General features: G+C 43.5%; 1 protein-coding gene and 1 long non-coding RNA gene across 2 annotated transcripts in view; one reads left to right on the plus strand and one right to left on the minus strand.

Annotated features, from left to right (window-relative positions):
• LOC137787207 (uncharacterized) overlaps positions 1 to 1,914 on the minus strand; it is a 23,269-nt gene extending 21,355 nt beyond the window's left edge. The window contains exons 1-2 of the long non-coding RNA XR_011077618.1: positions 1,691 to 1,914; positions 446 to 512 (exon numbers count right to left, since the gene is read on the minus strand). This is a non-coding gene — a long non-coding RNA (uncharacterized lncRNA). The remainder of the gene's footprint in view (positions 1 to 445; positions 513 to 1,690) is intronic.
• Positions 1,378 to 19,284, plus strand: LOC137787206 (neurexophilin-1). The gene is made up of 2 exons (XM_068579517.1): positions 1,378 to 1,946; positions 15,288 to 19,284. Exons 1-2 carry the CDS (start codon positions 1,890 to 1,892, stop codon positions 16,059 to 16,061), a joined length of 831 nt encoding a protein of 276 aa, XP_068435618.1. The 5' UTR covers positions 1,378 to 1,889; the 3' UTR covers positions 16,062 to 19,284.
• The last annotated feature ends 459 nt before the right edge of the window (positions 19,285 to 19,743 follow it).

A 19,743-nucleotide genomic window follows, 5' to 3' on the forward strand; every position in this document is an offset into this window, starting at 1 on the left:
TTTAGCTTCTGAAATAATCTCATAAAAAAGAAAGAGAGAGATCAAGCAACCGCCTAAGTCGATGAGCTCATTCCCATCTTTCATCAGCATCTCCTGCATCATAATGAGCAGTGATTCTGTGTGTGTGCGCACAGTCAGATGGGTGGGAGAGAGCAGCCGTCTTGAAGACTTCCCTGCAGCCAAACGCTTTGATGTCTTAGTCACACTGGACTGACAGGACCTCATCTCCACTGGTGACCCCTTCAGTCCTGACCCTGCTCCTCCATGGGGTCAGATCCCTCAGCGTTAGAGTCCTTCGAGACAATTAACCCCTGATCTGAGATCAATTAACCCTTTTACAAAAGCGCGAGCAGATAACACCCTATGCATCATTAGCAGGTGCAGAAAAACCACCAGATCAAAGGGTTTAATAAGACGGGCTGATCAGACACAAAATAGCACTGACCTGACCCGGTGACGGACGGATACAGACCAGGTCTTCTTCTGTGGCGGTTGTTGGATTGAAGAGGAAGCTGCAGATAAAGCAGAGCAAATGGAAAGACTCAGCGAGATGGAGAGAGTGAGATAAACTCATCCCTAAGTCTAATTAAACAGAAATGGAGCTGCGGGGACCTGCGTAGTGAACTCCTGCATTTCACTATACGTTAACCTGCTTCTAATGAACTGTGTGTTATTGGGGAAAGTCTTTATCAATCACACACCCCGCTGAGGTGACGGTCACTGGTTCATCGGTGCTCACGGAGAACGTCAATACTCTACAGCGGGGCTCCGGATCACAGGCCGACCTGTGGGGAGGACAAATCATCTGATGGTAACAAAGCGAGAGTGAGGCTCAGGCTTTGTGACAAATTCCTGTATAGCTGCAGCTTTAACATCCCCAGTTTCCATCTGACACAGGAGATCTGTGTTGTTGTGACAAGCAAAACGGCACCCAGTCTTTCCCAATCAAAGATGTCCTCCTCCCCCCCGCCCATAGTGATGATTATACTTAATGACAGGCTCGGTGATGAGAAATGCCTACAATGTTGTCTCAGGGTTAGTGAGGCAGGCTGAAAAAAAATGTGTCAGATATATTGGCCGGGGATGGGAAAATAGAGGCAGATGTACTCATACAAGTGGAGCAGATGTGTGTTGTTCTGTAGCTATGCTGGTTATTGATTGTAATAGTTTTGTACTTGATTGTAAGCAGAATGAATTGAGTGGACGAGATCAGAGAAAGTGTCTAAAAGAGAGAATGAGGGAGATGCTGGGTAGGTGGAGAGATATAGAGATAAAGGAGGGGGGGGGAAAGGAGCGAGAAGAGATTTTGTGGAGAGAGAGAGAGAGAGAGAGAGAGAGAGAGAGAGAGAGAGAGAGAGAGAGAGAGAGAGAGAGAGAGTAGAAACTGTTAAAACGTGTGTTCGCTCTTGCCAGTCTCAGCATCGCTCAGTTTCTGCAGGAGGCTGCAGCTCCATCACTCCTGGATCTCCACTGGCACTAATGACCAGATGCCATCTACTCACTTCGCAGTCAACCCATTTCACTCTGAGCTGGGATATCTTTGTTTGTTTGCATGGATGATAACAGCCTACCGCACATTCATGGATTTCTCATACCACAACTAGTTTGACTCAAACCCGGGATTGGTAAAAAAAACAGAGAGAGAGAAAGAAAGAAAAGGCAAACAGGGGGACTCCAAGTGGTTTCCTACCAGTTTTAGGTTTGTGGAAGCTGCAGTTCAGCTCTGCCTTGGACATGGGACCGTGCGTCAGCCGAGAGGGATCCGGTGCCGGAGGAAGAACATCTTCCTGAAGGAGGAAAAGAAAAGCCCGTGTGCGGGAGTTTCTTTTTTTTTAATTTTTCTATATTCGCTACCGGGGAGGGGGGAGCTGTGGGTTTTACGCGCCGGAATGATGCGTCCCAACCGCGGCTTCATCCTGCTCCTCCTCAACGGAACCGCTTGTTTGGTAAGGAAAGAGTGGGAGTGGGGGGGGAAAGTCTCGCTGTAGTCTTTACGAGTCTTGCTCCGATTTACCTTTTTTGTTAACCACCTCGAAGCCTACCTGCGTCACAAAGACCGGCGAGGTGTCTGCGCCCACATTTGCGCCATAAACTTAGAAACTATAGAACATAAGTAGGTACAAATGCAGCTTAATAACATGTTTAAGCGGCAATTGAGAGCTGGAGAAAATGATACTCCACCAGACGCGCAGGTCATGCGTGTTTCTTGCAGAGATGCAGAGATACTTATCGCTCGATGTGCTCGTATTCGCTGCTTCCAAACGCATTCGTGCTGATGTGCTGTGCTATTTTGGCACACACTTACAATTACGAAGTAAATGAAATGCACGTTGACCCTGCTCGGCTCATGGTGCGCTATCATTGTCCCAGCGGAGCGGACGCGCGTGCTGGCAGCGTGCTTATAGCGCACCGTACCCGGTGTCCATGTCCAGTGTGCGTGAGCCACATCAGCCCTTTAACCCGGCATGCAGTCGACATGTTCGGGTCACTTGAGGGCACATACAAGTCAGAAATCCCGCTGAAATAATTACAAGTAAAGTGAACATGTGTCTAAATCAATTCGACCTTTCCGTTTTTGTTGCTAAAGCAATAAAAGAAGCAAAACAAACAAACTCGTGTTAAAGCTTTCACCAGTTTAAGGTGTCTATGCATCACAACTTGTGTGAGCCAGTCAAACTGCTAACAAAATGTATACGTCAATTGAAACAAGTGGGCTTCCATGCATGTACACATCTGGCTTAAAATAAAGAGAAAATCGTTCTTATCAGATTTGTTTGCAGCCTCTAAGGTATTTGCACCATAAGGTTGCAGAGTGATGCACATATGGTTGCACTTTGATCTAAAATCCAGAGAGGATGGAGTACTACTTCACTAAGACGAGGCAAGCAGCTCTTCTTAGTTCAGTCTTTATTCTGAAGACTCTCACCGTCTTGTTAGATATGATTAAATACAGGATTTTCACTGTGGGTGGTGAGATAACTTTGAAGTGAATGGAAATTATCCTCACAACCTCTGTTCTCTATTGTGCTAACTATTAATAAATTAGACAAAACTAAAAACCTAACCTAAATACACTGTGTTACCGTCCCTGAGGACCTCCACTGACCTATAACACCAGATGTGTAAACATGAACTGTTCTGCAGACTTAATGAATATCCCCAACATTACATAACCATACTATCAAATTTGAATCACCCACTCCTCCTTTCATGTACACTCTCAGATTCATTACAAAAAACAGCTTTTAATGAGAAATCAGCTCTTGATTCACATGAGAAAACCCTTCTGCTCGGAAACCCCTGGGCTGAGCATCACAGGGCCCAGGAAATGAGCGAGCTCCAAAAAAAAAATAATAATACAAAAGAAATGTCAGTGCAGTGGAAATATTCAAGTGAGGTTGAGTGCTTTTTTGATGCACCCGTTTGTGTCAGCCTCCCTGAAAGGGTGACCTTGTGGTTTTCATATTAAAGTATCCAGGTGCTCACAGGGAAGTGATGGGCCTTTTGGTGATTTGAGGTCTGACAGACAGGACTTGTAAAAGACTAAACACACAGATGTATTTAGTCAGGAGACAGTTGTGTCAACAGATTTCAGAGAGAAGAGACCTCACGCTGAGTTAAAATATGGGGGATGAGTGCCTTTTCAGCCATTGTATAACTAGATACAAGGGTGTGGGATAATAGGCTTAACACTCTTGTGTTGTCTTGGTTCGGGGAGCTTGCAGGGCGAGCCTATTGTAACCCAAAAGGTCTGCGCCTAATGATAATAATAATATAATTGGGGCTTTTCCTCCCTCTCCAGACCATGTATCTATGAAAAAACGTACATGACATCCCTCAGCAGGAGATCTTGGGTAATTCATTAGCCCCGTGACATTGATAAATTATGGAGCAATTAATAAATTAAGTAACTTTTTATTATGCAACAGCTTCGTGATTAATAATCGTATAAGCCTAGTATGCATTAAAATTCGATTTGGATGATTTTCTGTTGTAATAGCTCCGCAATTCCCAGAGAGGGTTTGGGTCCCGAGCGGCCTTTACCAAATGACTGCTAATACAGACGACTATTAACACAAGGTGCCACTCCCGTTGTTGTTTATGTGATGGATGATGTGTCTCAAATGTTAATTATTCTCTGTATTTGAATGGAGGGTTGTGAATAATATTAACCATCTCAGTTGCATAATTGACTGCTTGAGAAATTATGTTTATTTTTGGCAGCGGTTAGAGTTATTTTTCTTCTGTGATGCTCGGCAAGCTGACTGGATTTGTTTTAGCGAACTAAGTGGCTGATATGCATATTTGAGGATAATAATAATCTATGAGATATTTAGGAGGATAGTTTGAAATGTAGAGTCCTTTTAATCGTGGTCAGTTGTTTGTAAAGCAGAGTCAAGATGTTAAATATAGCTGCAATTAACAGTTATTTTCAATACCAATTATTTAATTATGAATGGCTTATGGTTTGGTGTATACAATGTACAAATGGTGCTCATCAGCAAGCATCACATTTCAGAAGTATCAAATGTTTGATTTCTGGTTGAAAAATCACCTCAGCCATTAATCAATTATCAGAAAAGTTGCTGATTATTCTGTCAATGTTGACGATCGGACTATTTGTTTTACTTTTAATGTGAAAGTTGCAATTTTTGTTAGAGGCAATTCATCAATTAACAGATGTGAGGTGAACTGAGCTCACACAATATGCCAGGAGAGACTTTGACACATTGGAAATAGAGTACAGTACACAGTGTTGATGAGAGAAGTGAGAGGAGGCATGAGTAAAGAGCTAAAAAAAAAAAAGGGAATAAGTTAAAAATAAAAAAAACAAATCCGCCTCAGAGGTTTATACACCTCATTGACAGTCATCACAGATTCTGTCTTCCCTTTGCACAAAAGCATCCCAGAAAATGCACTTAATCCACATATAATTACTACGGCAGCAGTATGGCTAAACCGCTCACAGCACACGGACGACGATCTGGATCCACACGCCAGCTGCTGGAATCTGAGAGAAGTGAGGTCAACAATCTAAATCACTACTAATAGAAGAATGAAGTGCAACAGAACAGGGCCTTGAACCCGACTTCCCCGGTGAACCGGAGAATCCCTCTCCTCTGCAATCCCACCACAATCCCACCACTTTTCCTCGAAGCAAGTATTCCTTCTTCATCGACTTGCCTGGTATTTTTTCACTTGGGATTCGCGAACGTTTGTGTTTCATACACTGCCATCCAAAGAGCTTCATAATTAAATAAGTACACCCTCGTATGTGCTGTAAGCTTGATGTGCAGACGAAGATCGCTGGGGAATCGGGCGCCCGGCTCTTCATACGTCCTCATGTTGAGCTCACAGCTGCTCTTTCACACAGGTAGCCTCTCTGTGGCCATGAGAGACAGAACGGCATTATGCTCCCTCTGATTGCTTTCAGTGCACATGCAGACGCTGACCATCGTGCCCGACCGCTGAATTTCACCTCCGGAGCTCTGAACAGAATGTCGCTTTTTGCAGATTGAATTTCAATGAAGACTTTTGTGTATATTCCAAGGTTTCTGTGTATAAAAATATAAAGAAAAAGTCACACTTGTATGAATATCCAAACAGGGATCCAGTGCCGTGACAGTATGTTTTCCACTTTTACCATTACCCTTTATTTGACATTGCCATCAGCAAGGAAACCTGCACTTATTTAACACGTCAATTAAATACTTTTTTTCTTCCACTGAAAATCTCACAGAGCCCAAATCCCTTTCGTGACAAAGAGGACATTGTCATCAGCCTGTGCAAAGAGCATCACTGCAATGGGACGCTTGAATCATAACATAGCAGTTCAACAACTGAGACAACAAAAGGCACAATCGAAGCTGAAGTGCCAGTAGTTTTTCTGGAAACTGCACGGTGCAACAATGCACAAACACACACTCGACAAACCTGTGTGGAAGATTAAAAATCAGCAGCTGCCCTGCACTAATTCTAACAGCATCTCTCCGTTTTGACCCGTCACAAAGCCTTAGATTCGTACCTGTCCTCCTGACAGGGTGGCTGACCTTGTCCGCCCAGATACATCCCCGGCGAAGCAGAAATACCACCTTAATCCTGAGAAAACAAATAGAGAAAACTCACTGTCTGATATTGCATGCAGACACAAATGTGAGACAGCAGCAGCAGAGTGAATTCATTTTTTGGGGGGTTTTGTTTTGGGCTTCCTCGCTCTCTTGAGTCTTCCTCTTTGCCATCACTGTTGCAATCTGCATGTCAGAGCTCATAAGCCTCCACTCTCCACCTCACATCCCACACAGACGCGGGAAACACAAAACGCATTCATAATTGTCACATTTCTATTATCACGGAGAGTTTGGCGCAGAACCACAGTGGAAGCAGACAAAAAAGTGTTGTGCTGATGACATCTGTCCCCCCATAAGTGGGTGGGTAAAACACAAAATGACTGAATTAATCAAGAAAATAATTGTTAGTCATTTTGAAATATAGATTTTAGAAATAGTTCTTGATTGCAGGTATATCCATTGTACCAGTTCCGCCATGGCCATTGTTTTCCGAATCATCAATCTGCACATTGTTCACATTATCATTTCAAAGCTTCGGCCATGACATTTATGAATGCCAACTGTTTGTACCCCTTTCATTGTGGATCTACATTTATGAAAGAATTCCACTCAGCAGAGACATAATTTAGAGTGGACAATAGTTCATTACATGGTGCGTGATAAGATGAATGGACCCCGATGTGATGTAGTCTAGTCGAGACACAAGTGGTGGTGGTGAAGGGTTGGATGAAGATCTGATGATGGGATACGGGGCAGGACGAGGCGCGGGGTAAGACGGGGGAGAAGTCGTACTGACATGACAACCGACAGCAGCAGAGAAGGAAATAGTTAAAAGATTTGACAGCAACGATATGATTGTCTGAGGGGAATTGTGTAAAAATCTGGATGGTTTAATTTGGAATGAACGCCCAGATAAGCTGAGACTTCCACATAAGCTTCATTTGGTTTGCACAGGTAGCTGCATGATTGTTGTTTGACTTATTAATAAATTGGACGTGTACTCTTGAAGCCACCTAATTGGCTCTGCCAGCACACCTGGTGTAACTGTATGATTTGGTTTTAAGCCATTTCACTCAACCCTTTTGTTTTACATTGATTTATAGTTTTATCTGACTCAAATAAACAACCCAACAATGAGCGATCACAAAAACAACATGTAAGATAAGAGGCAAGATAAGATAATCCTTTATTAGTCCCACAGTGCGATTGCAGGATTCCAGCACCGAGAGATAGTAGTAAAATAGAAAAAAAAGAAGTAATAAATCTAAGTAAAACAGTAAAAGACGTGAAGAAGCGAGGAATGACCTGGGCTGCTGTTGATATAATGGACAACCTCGTGGCCTCCTGCCTGCCTGTGGTGTAAAACAGCTTGAGTTATGCACAACCGCAGCACGAGCGACCCCAGAGGTGCAGCTCTTCCCTCCTGACGGCCTGCTGAGGGAGCCGGCAGGGGAACGCCTGTCCTCCCCCTTCAGGCTCCCAGCAGCAGAGACAGACAGCGAGAGGCTGAGAGAGACGGACAGAGAGAAAGTACGCTCGCCGACACACTGACAGCCCTTCAAAGTGAAGCGCCGGGCTGTCCTGAGACAGAATACGTTGTCTGCTCACAACCAGCACAATTTATTGTGGCATTGCTCTCTGGGAGACTGCAGGGGAGAGAGAGCAGATCCTGGAAGACTATCTGTAGATTCTGCTGTTTCAGATAGTGGAGGGTGGATTACAGTGCACAGCTTAAAGAAAAATGACTCGTCGCCTTGGGTAGAATGAGTGGGTATAACTCCCGGGGGACCCGGATAAAGATGCGCTTGACTTTCACGCAAAGGAATAACTAAGGGTGGGAAAATCCATCACAGACGTTTTAATTTCAGAGAGCTTCTGCTGGAACTGACAATAAAGTTGTTTTATTGCGTTGTGAAAATGTTATGGAAAGTGTCAATATAGAATGAGAAGTCGGCATCCAAACAATATTAGAAAGGTGATGTGGAACCAGGGGACGTGGGTTTATTTGAAGGGGGAACATCAGGCTGTCAGTCAGTTTAACACGGGAGGGATCAGGCTTTTCTGATGCCGCAGGCTCTGAGGTTCACGCTGACCTCATCATGGTGTGACTGGAGCCGCTGGATACCAGATCAGGATGAGGCCGGGGAGCAAAAGCCCATTTATATTCTCTCACAATCTGTAAACAGTCTGTTCTGCGTGAATGAACATGTAGTGTGCAGTTCGCCAGCGTGCTGCCCGGTGACGGTACAGTGATTTTCAGGGTCAGAGTGGTGCACATGTCCAGACAAGCCCCGCTGGGGGTCTTTTGGGGGGGTTTCCAATTAAAGCAGCGCACAGCCAAAGGGATTTATTTGGCCAAGCTTGAAAGAAGTTCTGTTTCAAGTATGATAAATGGATAATAGGAACATTTTATTATTTGTTGCGGACTTCGGTCATTTCTGAAGTGAATAGGGAATGTTTTTCCTTGGGATAAAGGACAGCAATTATCTTAACCTTTATTTCTCCAGTTTGAGCAGTCATGCACTTCACAGTCATCCTGAGAGGAGCCGGAGTGTTTTCTATATACTTGGAAAGGTTCGCTGACCTTTAAGCGCAAACCGATCCTTTTGTCAGTTCATTAAAAAGTAACATGTTCACTACACTCTTACTTGTGTAGTTATGGTTAGGTTTAGGTAACTTCAGCTGTTCGGTTTCTGCAAAGTATAATTTCGTGGGATTTCTACAAACGTTTGTGGGTTTGAATGCTGGACGAGACCAGCCTGGATTATGTTAACCAGCATTGACTCTTGGATGGATACACAGTATAACTACAGGATGCAGCGTCAAAGTCCCATTCTTTGTATAGGTCCAAACATCCATCCTAACGTCCTCACCTTAGCAGCAGCAGAGCAACATTCTGTTAACGAATCAGAAGAATTGCCATCATCTTTCTGGAGAAAGCAGTTAGTACTGAAGGTCACTTGCCCCTGAACATAAAGATTGTTTTAAGAGTTCCAACAACGTCGTTTCATCTGGTGACGGCCTAAGGCAGTAGAGATAGACTACAGTTCACATCTATTGTCAGGATGCGAGTCAAATGTTTCTCAAGTAAGCACTTGAGATCATATTTCACTTCCCTGCTCACATTTGCTGTTATCCTGCTGCTAAACAGAAAAAAAGTTTGACTTCAGCTAAAGAAGCAGATTGCTGTGTTAGTTTGGTTGACTGTTGTCCGAGCTGTGTGGCATATCGTATTCCTATATGTTGCAGCCTGTAAAGCTGAGCAGAGCTTCACACCGATGAGCGACGCGTTGCATTTGTGTTCACCACGTGAACCACATCCTTAAAGCCATCCCTGATGGCATTTCACTGATACTTAAAGTGTTAGCTCTTTTACACAGTTACACTTTTTTGCTTTCTTGTTGGAGATTAAAACTCTTCAGGTATTTATGCTTTTGAGCTGCAGGTATCAAAATCCAACAGAAAGACTGGAGCATTAAGTCAGACAGCCGGCCTTGATGAGACAGCATTCAATTGAAGCTTCTCATACCTGAACCTCCATCAGACAACGACAGCGTAATTCCAGCTTTTTTACTAGAGAATGCTGGAGCAGCGCTTTAATCAGCTCTGGCCCATCAATGCATGCTTTGCTTCCTGCTCCCTGGAGCCAAATTGGGGAGAACCTGAGGAGGAACAGTCCCCTCTGCTTCCTCCATGCACCGCTAACTTGTCAATATCCTGCAATGTAAAAAGTTTGATAGTCAATTCACAACGCGGCTTCTTTCTGAGCGTACAAAATGAGCCCAATTCCACTGGGACCACACAACTGAACCTGTCCAAAATGAGCTGGGGAAGCAGGTGGAGGACAAGAGTTTAGAATAAAAAGTATTAGTGTCGTGAGTTTGTTCTCCGACTGCAGATCTGAGCCCCAGTGACCCCCAAGAAGCCTGAGTAAATTATTCATTAAGAGTCAAATGGCTTGTTTCTTATGAAATTACCTTTTTTCCTCTTCTTGGATCTACACTAGCCAGAAGAATAATTAGTTATAAGGGCACACCGCTATTTTCAGACTTTAATCATGCAATGGAGAAGCCTCCTGCAGTGAGCATATTGGATCTGGAAACACGGAGAGCAGACAGAGAAAAAAAAAAAAAGAATAAAGCAGAGAAGAACACTTAAGAAATCTGAGCTGCTTGCTCTTTAATTAAAAATTAATGTCATATTAGAGATGAAGAAAATGTTCAACTCAACAGCGAAAGGAAAATGGAGTGCTTATTGAACTTGTCAGATCCCCGTGACAGGCAAAGGCTCCCAGCCCTGGTGGGTGGCTCCAGAGGAAGATTTCTCTCTATTAATCAGTTCATTATGTAAATCTAGATTTTAAAATCCATACAAATACAATGTTATCACACCAAATACATACATACAGTACACTGTCTAGTAATAATCTGAAGTTTAAGACTTTTAAGATTTAAATTTCAAGTTGAAGCAGATCTGAAGTAAATGTTTTATTCTATTACCTTTTTAACGACCAATTACCTAATCAGTGTTTATTGTGATACAAATATACCAGTAAAGTGGTAATAAAGACAATAAAAAAAGAAATACAAGAAGAAGAAAAATATATACATAGAATCTTTGTCTCAATTAGAGCTAAAATTATTGTTTATTTTCTTGATAATCAGGCCTATCTGCAATAACTTTCCACATTGTAAAGACTGCACATTTTAATTGTATAATGTACATTGGTGAAATAAATATTTGATCCATTACTCCATTTATACTACAACAATATAAAATACCATTACATGTAAGTCAAAATCCTATTTAAATCGACAAAAGCTGGGTTTTTGTCCATTTAGAGGCAGCAGAAACGAGGTATAGAAATAACGTCGCCTTAATACACTGAACTTTTTAACAAACGGCTGTCTATGTAGAGCACAACTTTGGCCTTCATTTGACCTTGTGTTTCTGGCCATCTGATGTAAACCCAATTATTCTCTCTCTTTTTAGCTCTCGTTCAGTCTCTACCAACTCGTGGTGGAAATATCTTGTTCTTTGGTTGCTTAATGCTCCACTATGTTCACCAGCTATTAACTCGTTTGACGCTTTTTTGGGCCAAAAACAAACAAAGAATGAGCTGAAAGACACTCAATCATATCAATCTGAGGGGAACTGCAAAGATGATGATTCTCATCACTTTGACCGACCAAATTTAACAATGAGCATGATCATTTTATATTTTATCCAGTGATATTCTAAAAAAGTACTGTTAATTTTTTTTTTTAATTAATAAGTAATTTATCTATTTCATTAACATGTCGTAATGCCCAAGGTGAAAATGTATTGTTCTAGCCAACCAATTATCTAAAACCGAAATAAATTTGATTTAAAATTAAAATTGATGAATGAACGATGACTCAACAATTAAAATATTTTGAGATTGACTATCATTTTATCTGCAGTCTCTACGTCTTTGAAGTAAAAAGTGTGCAGCTCTCGTTCAAACGCAGGAACTCGACCAGTATAGTCTGAACGATCAAACTGGAGTGGGAGTCTAATCTCAGAACAACATCCTCTGGTTGACACGCTGGTCTGTCACCCCTCGGCTGCCTCTGTGAGAGTTATGGCACTGGTTTCGGCTAAGTGGCTCCCTGATCTCTCTGCTGCACTATGGCCGTAACGTACCTCTGTCACCGGGGGAAAGGGGTTAAAACGGTGTACCTGTCACTGTAACAGGCTGATTATTGCCTGTGGAGCTGGCAGGCTTGTGAGGATCGCTCTCTTCCTCCAACCTCCCTGCTGGGAGAGAGGCCTGGGGCCTGTGTTCACTGAGGCTGAATGACTCACAATTACCACAGCGACAGAGCCTGCAGCCACCTCCCATCCTCTCCAGCCGTTTCACTGACTCACTTAGCGCACATGACAAATGACAAAATCACCCCGAACCTCCGCCCCCTCACTCAGACCTGATTGCCCATCGCCCACACTTTGCCTACAGTACTTAAAGCTGGGATACATCTTGCCAAGCTTCATGAAACAAAACAAACTTAGTCTGAATGGAACTTTTTCTGGACTTTGAAAGCAACACTTTACAGTGTAAAATGGTACACTGTGTACATGGTGCATATGTTATTATGGCAGAGTGAACAGTAAACCTCTTGACATTATTTTTTGTAAACTCAACAAAACACTTTTTTAATGTAACAACACAGGTAACTGAATAATAGATATTATTTAAGGTGCATCATCAAAGGATGACTTATTGTACTGTGTTGTTATATGAAAGCAGGTGGGTGGTATGAATACCCAAAGCACAACACATTAGTACTGTTAACTGCTAACAACACAATGTTGAGGTGTGCATGCTAAAATGTGAGAATATCCCACTATAGTGAAGCAATGTATTCATCGTGTAATGCTGTGAAAACAACAGCAAACTCTCGGTTTTCCTATCTCTTCTTGCTTGCATTGCACAAGTGGAAGGAGGGAAGCACGCTGGTAGTTAAATCTTACACCTCATATACTTCCCCAGTTAAATGCAGAGTGGCGAGAGAGTTGTAGCAGTATGCAGTTTTTCAGAGTGGAGTGTAAAACTAGTGATTGTTATAATATTTAATGATAAAAAAAAAATCATAACTTAAGTGCAACAGTGGAACATGTGACCCCTGTGACCTCACAGATGCAGTGATTGTCCACTAGATCTCGTAGGGTTTGAAAACCTTCAAAAAGCATCTAAAAAATGACACAACACAACATTTACCTGTAGAAATTAAACCAAAATGGTATTTAAAAGCAGTAAAAGCAAGACACACCACACAGTATTTCCTCTCTCACTGCAGTAATAATTGAATTTTCCGTTCTTTTTTTCAGAGCCACATTAGGCTCATTTTAAATTGTGTCTTTGACAATGATGCTGCACACTGAATCTGACACCTCCAGCAGTGCCAGACACTTAAATCTTCTGTTCAACAATAGCACAATGCTCACTTCATCCCCCTATATTGCAGCCAGGCCTTTCAGGCTTTCCAATAAAGGCTGTGCTGAGAGGGAGGCGTGCCTTGCTCAAGCTACTGCGAAGCTTTCTGCAATATGTTTTTTCTCAGATACGAGTGTTGGCGCCATCTAAGAGTTACTCTGGACAAGCGGCGGTTTTGGCAAAATGATCAGGATCTTAAAAGCAAAGGGCTGTTGTTATAGAAATCAAGAGTGACATATTTTTCATGAACCCTAAGGGGCCTTTTTATATACGACACCGCGGGGCTCTTGAGTGCTATCTGGGGAGGCAGGCGGAGTGCTAGCCTCTGTGCTGTGAAGAGAAATCCAACACAAGTCCTTCAATAAAAGCTGTGGGGAATGGTGTATTTGTCATCAAAGTCATCCGGCCCGGCCTCGACTCCCACTCTGAAAAAACAAAGACACATCTGAAAAGATTAAAATCAATATGTCTTCAGCTCTTCCATTTTTTTTTCTTCATAATTAATGACTTTAGGATTCTCGAAGAAGCTGTGAGAACTATCTGATTCGAGAGGAGTCCTCGTCAAGGCAGCCATTGGCCCCCTTGGGGAGGCTGACGGATCTGAGCGGCAGTGTAGCGTAGCAGCAGACAGGTAACTAGAGCAGAGAGCGTCTGGCCTCTCACACCCTCGTGGTAATAGGGCCAGATTAGAGGAAGAACGAGGTCCTCTCATCTGAGTCCAAACTCCAGGCCACAACCGCATCAGCGGGAATCCTCACAAAGGCAGTTGAAATGCGATACACGTTGTTATGAAAGGAAATACATGTTTTCAGAGAGACAGACAATCAATATCGCTGACTGACTGCAGCGCGAGTGAACAAATCTGAGCCGGATTGAAAAACCTGCATAAAATAGAATAAAAATGAGTCAGACTTAATAATCCTGACTAAGCCTGTATAAGGAAGCCCTGGCAACCAAGACAGTAGATGGATCAGAGCACAGACAGGAGTGCATGCATTATGCATCATCTTAAAATCTCCGCGGGTAGAGCGCACATACACAAACTCATCCCGCATTTGCATCACTTATTGTTCACGTTTACAACTCAAAATTCAAAAGCGACGCGTGTGTGTTTGTGCGCGTGTGTGTTTGTTCTCCGCTGCCACGTCCAAGGGACACAATGATGCCGTTGACTTCTATGGCACATGGGACAGAAGCTACCTGTTAATAGATCATTACCGTTAAATAATTACCCATTACTTTTCGCTTACACTCACACACACTCTTCACAACTCTACTGCTGAGCACAGCAGCACTGTCTTATCTCCCTTACTCCCCTTCGCTTTCCCTCAGTTGATGTTAACATCTGACAGCTTTGTGTGTGTGCCGATACAGATACTTTTCTTTAATTAAAAAAGTCTTAATTGGACATTACACTTTATTCTTTGGTCCCCCGCCTCCCCACCTCCCCTTCCACAAACACTTTGATCCTCCGACCAATCCTTTCGAGGCAATAATAATTTCCCCTGTTCTCACACCGCACTTCCAAAGACGGCTTAGTCTGCTCTTTACTTTGAGTTTCTCTCTTTAAGATTTTAGATATGAACAATTTATGTCCAATTAGATGATTTTCAAGTGACCTTATGTGACTTAATTTGACTGAAATCGGATGAAACATTAAATGGTTGCTGTCTCGGTGTTTTTGCAAGAATTCTGCTCATTTTGGTTCCTCCAGACACTTTATAAGAACATAAATCAAGCTCCAACCTCTGTTGTCAGAGAAACAACCGTCGAAAGCATTTTGTAATGACAGAGCTTTAGTGTTTTACAGGATTATGGACTTTGCAGAAAATTGTCCACCCTCACAAATATTGATTAAACTGCCCAAGACCGCAGGAGTAACGCACTTTATGTGAATTCAGTTTTAGGGTGGATTTTCTGTTTCTTTGGCCTGAAGTAGCTCGAAGGCGGCATACGATCCCATTACTAGGGGGCTTAGGGAATAACATTGTCTCTGTGAAAACTAGACATAAAGGAGCATTTTCTCTCATGGTAAACAAAAGAAGGTAATAATAGCAATACCTGCAAATTGTCCACCATTTATTTATATATATAACATTAATAGAATGTCACGGTTACTACCACTAGAGGTGTGAACAGTAAATTAAGTATCGATTAAGCCTTTGATTTGTTTTCTGTCCACGTCCTCCACCTTGCTGATAACTGCCTACTTTCTCTCTCTATTTTCTTTTTCAATTCCCACCTCCGCGTCCTCTCTCTAGGTGGCCTTGGGTCAAGAAGACGACTCCTCCAGCCATAAGAGCTCCTCAGACGACTCCTCCAAGACGGTGGGCCTTCTGAGCGGGCAGGCTCCCCTCTCGCCCCTGAGCCGCTGGATGCTTCACAGCAAGAGCAGAGCTGCTAACACCACCTCTCTGGAGCTGCCCTACCGCTCGCCGGTCCCTTTCTCCAAGCAGGAGTTTTCCAAACAGGAGTTCTGGGAGATGTTGGGGAGCGACCTGCTCAAACCCGACGCCTCCAGCTCCAGGGTCAAGCGTCGGCCCATCGTCAAGACCGGCAAGTTCAAGAAGATGTTTGGCTGGGGAGACTTCTATTCCAACATCAAGACGGTGAGGCTCAACCTGCTGATCACCGGCAAGATTGTGGACCACGGGAACGGCACGTTCAGCGTCTACTTCCGCCACAACTCCACGGGCCAGGGAAACATCTCCGTCAGCCTGGTGCCACCTGTCAAGGCGGTGGAGTTTGACCTGGAGCGCCAGAGCGTGGTTTACCCTAAGGACTCAAAGATTTTCAACTGCCGTGTGGACTATGAGAAGGTGGATCGCAGCAAGCGCACCTCACTGTGCAACTACGACCCGTCCAAGACCTGCTTCCAGGAGCAGATTCAGAGCCACGTGTCCTGGATTTGCTCAAAGCCTTTCAAGGTCATCTGTATCTACATTTCCTTCTACAGTACGGACTACCGTCTGGTCCAGAAGGTTTGCCCGGACTACAACTACCATAACGAGATGCCCTACCTGCCCTCGGGCTAGATTTGTAGGGGGGAGGAGAAGGGGGAGGGGAGAGGAGAGGAAAAGGGAGGTGAGTCGGAGGGACTGCAACACATGAGGAGAAACCCAGGGCTGTGAATCCTCCTTAATGCCAATGAGGCAGCAAGACACCTTCAAAAAAACTCTCTGTAGCCTGACTATTGTAAGATGTAAAAACATATATGCAAAACAAAAACGACAGTATGCAGATAATGAGGTATTTAGAATGCGTAACTGCAGCATTCATTAACTGGACTGGTAGTGGAAATCAAACACGCACATTCTTACCTCAATCCAGTTTCTAAATGCCAACTAACTCTCTCTTCCATTAAGTCATTTGTGAATGTGGTCTGAATGTCCTTTTAATCGCCCTTGACTATATCACTCTCTTTTACAAAGTCACAAGGCCGCATTTTCAGTAAAAGCGTTCATTTAAACGCTGCGATACGAGTCACTGGAGTGTTGTATACAAATTCAGACATACTACAAACATCATACAGCAGATCACATCACACGCTGTAGATAATAAAAACAAAGTGAAGTGTGTTTTTCTCACAGAGAGCAGATGAATGTAAAGTGTAACCGGCCACTCGATCATTAAGGTTACAATCAAAGTATTTTTAAAAGGATTCTTGTTTTTGGATGTGAGCTATAGGTCCATCCCCAAATCAAGTTCCTCTTCCTACGAATCGCTGTCCATTGTCAGTGTGTCGTTTACGTTTGCAGCCCGCCAAATCAAATCACAATGTATCTCTTAGTCATGAGAACTGCATTTCAGAAAAAGAGGGATGAGAGGAAGGGAAAGAAAAAAATTATACAAATTTGCAAGAAAAAGCATTTCGAGGATTCTGGGCAAGGGCTTAAGACAAGTTCAGTGCGAGGGAAATAACTAGATTCTGTATAGAGATACAATTGGCCCTCCATACTTAAGAGAGGGAGAGAGAGGGAGAGAGAGAGAGAGAGAGAGAGAGAGAGAGAGAGAGAGAGAGAGAGAGAGAGAGAGAGAGAGAGAGAGATGTGGGGGAGGGAGAGAGAGAGAGCTTCAGTGAGCTGTTTTAATTAAAGTGGAGAAGGAGACTTAGAGTATGCAGCTCCTTCTATTGTCCCCTCTGTATGAAAAAGATTACATTTTGTTGCCGTCAGGATTCCTGATTTCACGCCTTGATAGCTTTGACTGTGTGAGGCAGATTGCTCTCTCCCGACAAATACTGTGTTCTCTAAAGTCGGCCCGTTATCTTGAATAAATGAAAATATTATCATAATAATTACATATAATTTAATCTCCTTTAGAACTAATTAAGGTTTCAACGAGAGGGCGAGACGTATTCCTAGAAATCAAGTCAGCGGGTAGAAGGATGAGAGGACGTTCTCGGGCGCAGTGGTGGGTTTTTTTTTTGTTTTTTTTTGCGTGACGCCGGCAGCCAAAGCTCAGCTCAGAGTTAACTGCTCTCATTAAGATAAATGGCCACTGGCTGGCCCATCTCATGTTGCTCTCACAAACAATACTAGCGGAGAGAAGTGCACAATAGAGCCACGGATTATAGCCTGACACGTTGTTGGCGAGAGGGCACATTGACTTTTTTTGGAGCACAGTCACAAGACAGGTGTGAAGAGTCATTAAACAGTAACCGGTTTGATGCTAATGTGCTGTGATGTCAGGGATTTCGCCAGTATCTGTGCACACTTGGCTCGGACTGCGCTGCAATGTCCCAGGTGGACCCGCGCAAGCAGTGAGCGGTCACCATGAAGCCGTCCTCCTGTTGGTGGGGTGCAAAAGGCCAGATATAATTGCATCGCCTTGGCTGCTCTGTGTGAGATTGCGGAGGAAGAGTAGGAGGGAAAACACAAAGTCGCAGGGCTATAGATAGTAACAAAGACCTGTAAATCTGCACATCAAAGCTCTGCGTCGCGGGGGTAGCGTTTAGGGGCGTAGCTCCGCTCCACTCTATATGTGACCGAATCAACTTCCCAGAGCACATGGCAGCAGTGCACCAGTTTGATAATGGCTGTTCATCTGGCTAAGTCCTCTTGCATGTGATTGTTTTATGAAAACAGTTTATAATCACATAGGGGACTTTCCTAAAGAGGCTACCATCAAGTGCAGACTAGGTGAGAGCTTGAGCAGATTCTAATTCCTGCCACGTCACAGTCATGCAGTATTTATTTGAAAACATGCATAAAGAGTCCCAGTGGAACATGCAATATAGATGGAGGTCCTGTCTGCTGGATGAGATACAAGCTTGTAAAATGCACATCAACCAGCATGAATGAGTCGCCGCCTCTTGCTCTGTTCATTCATTTCCTCATTCTCCAGCTCTCTCACCCTCCACGCATGTTACGCAGTCACATGCTCCCGCCGCCGTCGCGCCGCTGTCCTCTCCCCGTGTGTGACCCGGCTCACCGGCCTAAGCCTCCACACCCTCTCTACCTCCCTGAACCTGGTGTTGAACCCCGCTGTGGGTAGTTCCTCAGCGCTGCCCCGCCCGCCCTCCTGCGCACAGCGCTGCGCTGAGCTGGCTAATCTCTGTGAGCTTAATGCCGGGCCAACCGAACATCAGCAGCGAGAACTCCCCTCTGTCCTTCTCTATCTATCTATTTCTCTCTATATCTATATCCCATCAAACAAATGCGTGTGCACACACAGTCTTAAGATGTTCTGGTTTAGGTATTTCCCTCCCTCCTGTTCAAAGCATTTTACATAAGCCCCTGGATTGTGAGGACACAAAATCTCCTCGAGAGCATGCCAACGGAGTGCCCGACACAGATACGCCTCAGTAACCTCAATACTCCTCTCCTCGCCTCTGGCAGGGCGTCCGGTGAGGAGCTGGATACTCACACATGTTGGAATCAAAGCTGCATGGGCAACATGAGCCCACGGCGCTGAACTCGTGTAGAAGAAAACCAGGACACTTTTTGGGCTACATGTTGAGAGGAAGGCCCTAACTCTGCTTCTTATTGATTCTCTCTGATTTACAGCAATACTCTCATGGAGACTCCACCCTCTCTCACCCTCTCCGCCTCTCTCCAGGGCAAGTTAAAGAAAGACTGCTGGACTAAGATTAACAAACAGTCATGGTGCTGTGGGATGGACGGTGTTGTCACAGCAGCAGCCTTACTGTTCTGATGCCAAAAGACATGTGGATATTTGGCCTTCGAGACTGCAAGACAACACTGGTCCCCTCGGCAAGGAAAAGTGAAACCGAGTATCAAAAACATAAATATACATATAAAGAAATATATATATATATATATATATATATATATATATATATATATATATATATATATATATATATATATATATATATATATATATAAAGCTAAAAGTCCTCAGATCTGAATAAAGTTGTATTTAAATGTGGGTCATGCAGTGGAGGTCGTCTGTTTTAACTTTTTGTTCCTCATAGTTTTGTTTCTCTATGTCATGTGGATGGTATACTGTATGGATGATATGATGGCAATTACTGTGGTTTTCAACATTCTAAAAATCAATAAAGTACACAGAAGTACTTAAACCACTTCAGTTGTAGAGAAACTGACTCTTATATCTGGTTGTGCTTCAAGTGGAGGAAGAGGGTGTCAACACTGCTGAATTCTCTATTTTCTCATGTTTGCATACCCATACTGTGTGCCACTGCCAACGGCAAAGAAAAGATGTGACTTTTTTTTGTCTTTCTTTGCTGAG

This window comes from Clinocottus analis, unplaced genomic scaffold, assembly GCF_023055335.1.
Source record: "Clinocottus analis isolate CAN_PGR_092001 unplaced genomic scaffold, fCliAna1.0.p SCAF_16, whole genome shotgun sequence".
Lineage (NCBI taxonomy): Eukaryota > Metazoa > Chordata > Actinopteri > Perciformes > Cottidae > Clinocottus > Clinocottus analis.

Bases quoted from the DNA above. Each gene is read 5' to 3' on its own strand.
- LOC137787206 (XM_068579517.1), top strand. From the start codon at position 1,890: ATGATGCGTCCCAACCGCGGCTTCATCCTGCTCCTCCTCAACGGAACC. The intron at 1,947-15,287 runs GTAAGGAAAGAG...TCCTCTCTCTAG, and splicing joins TCAACGGAACCGCTTGTTTG to GTGGCCTTGGGTCAAGAAGA.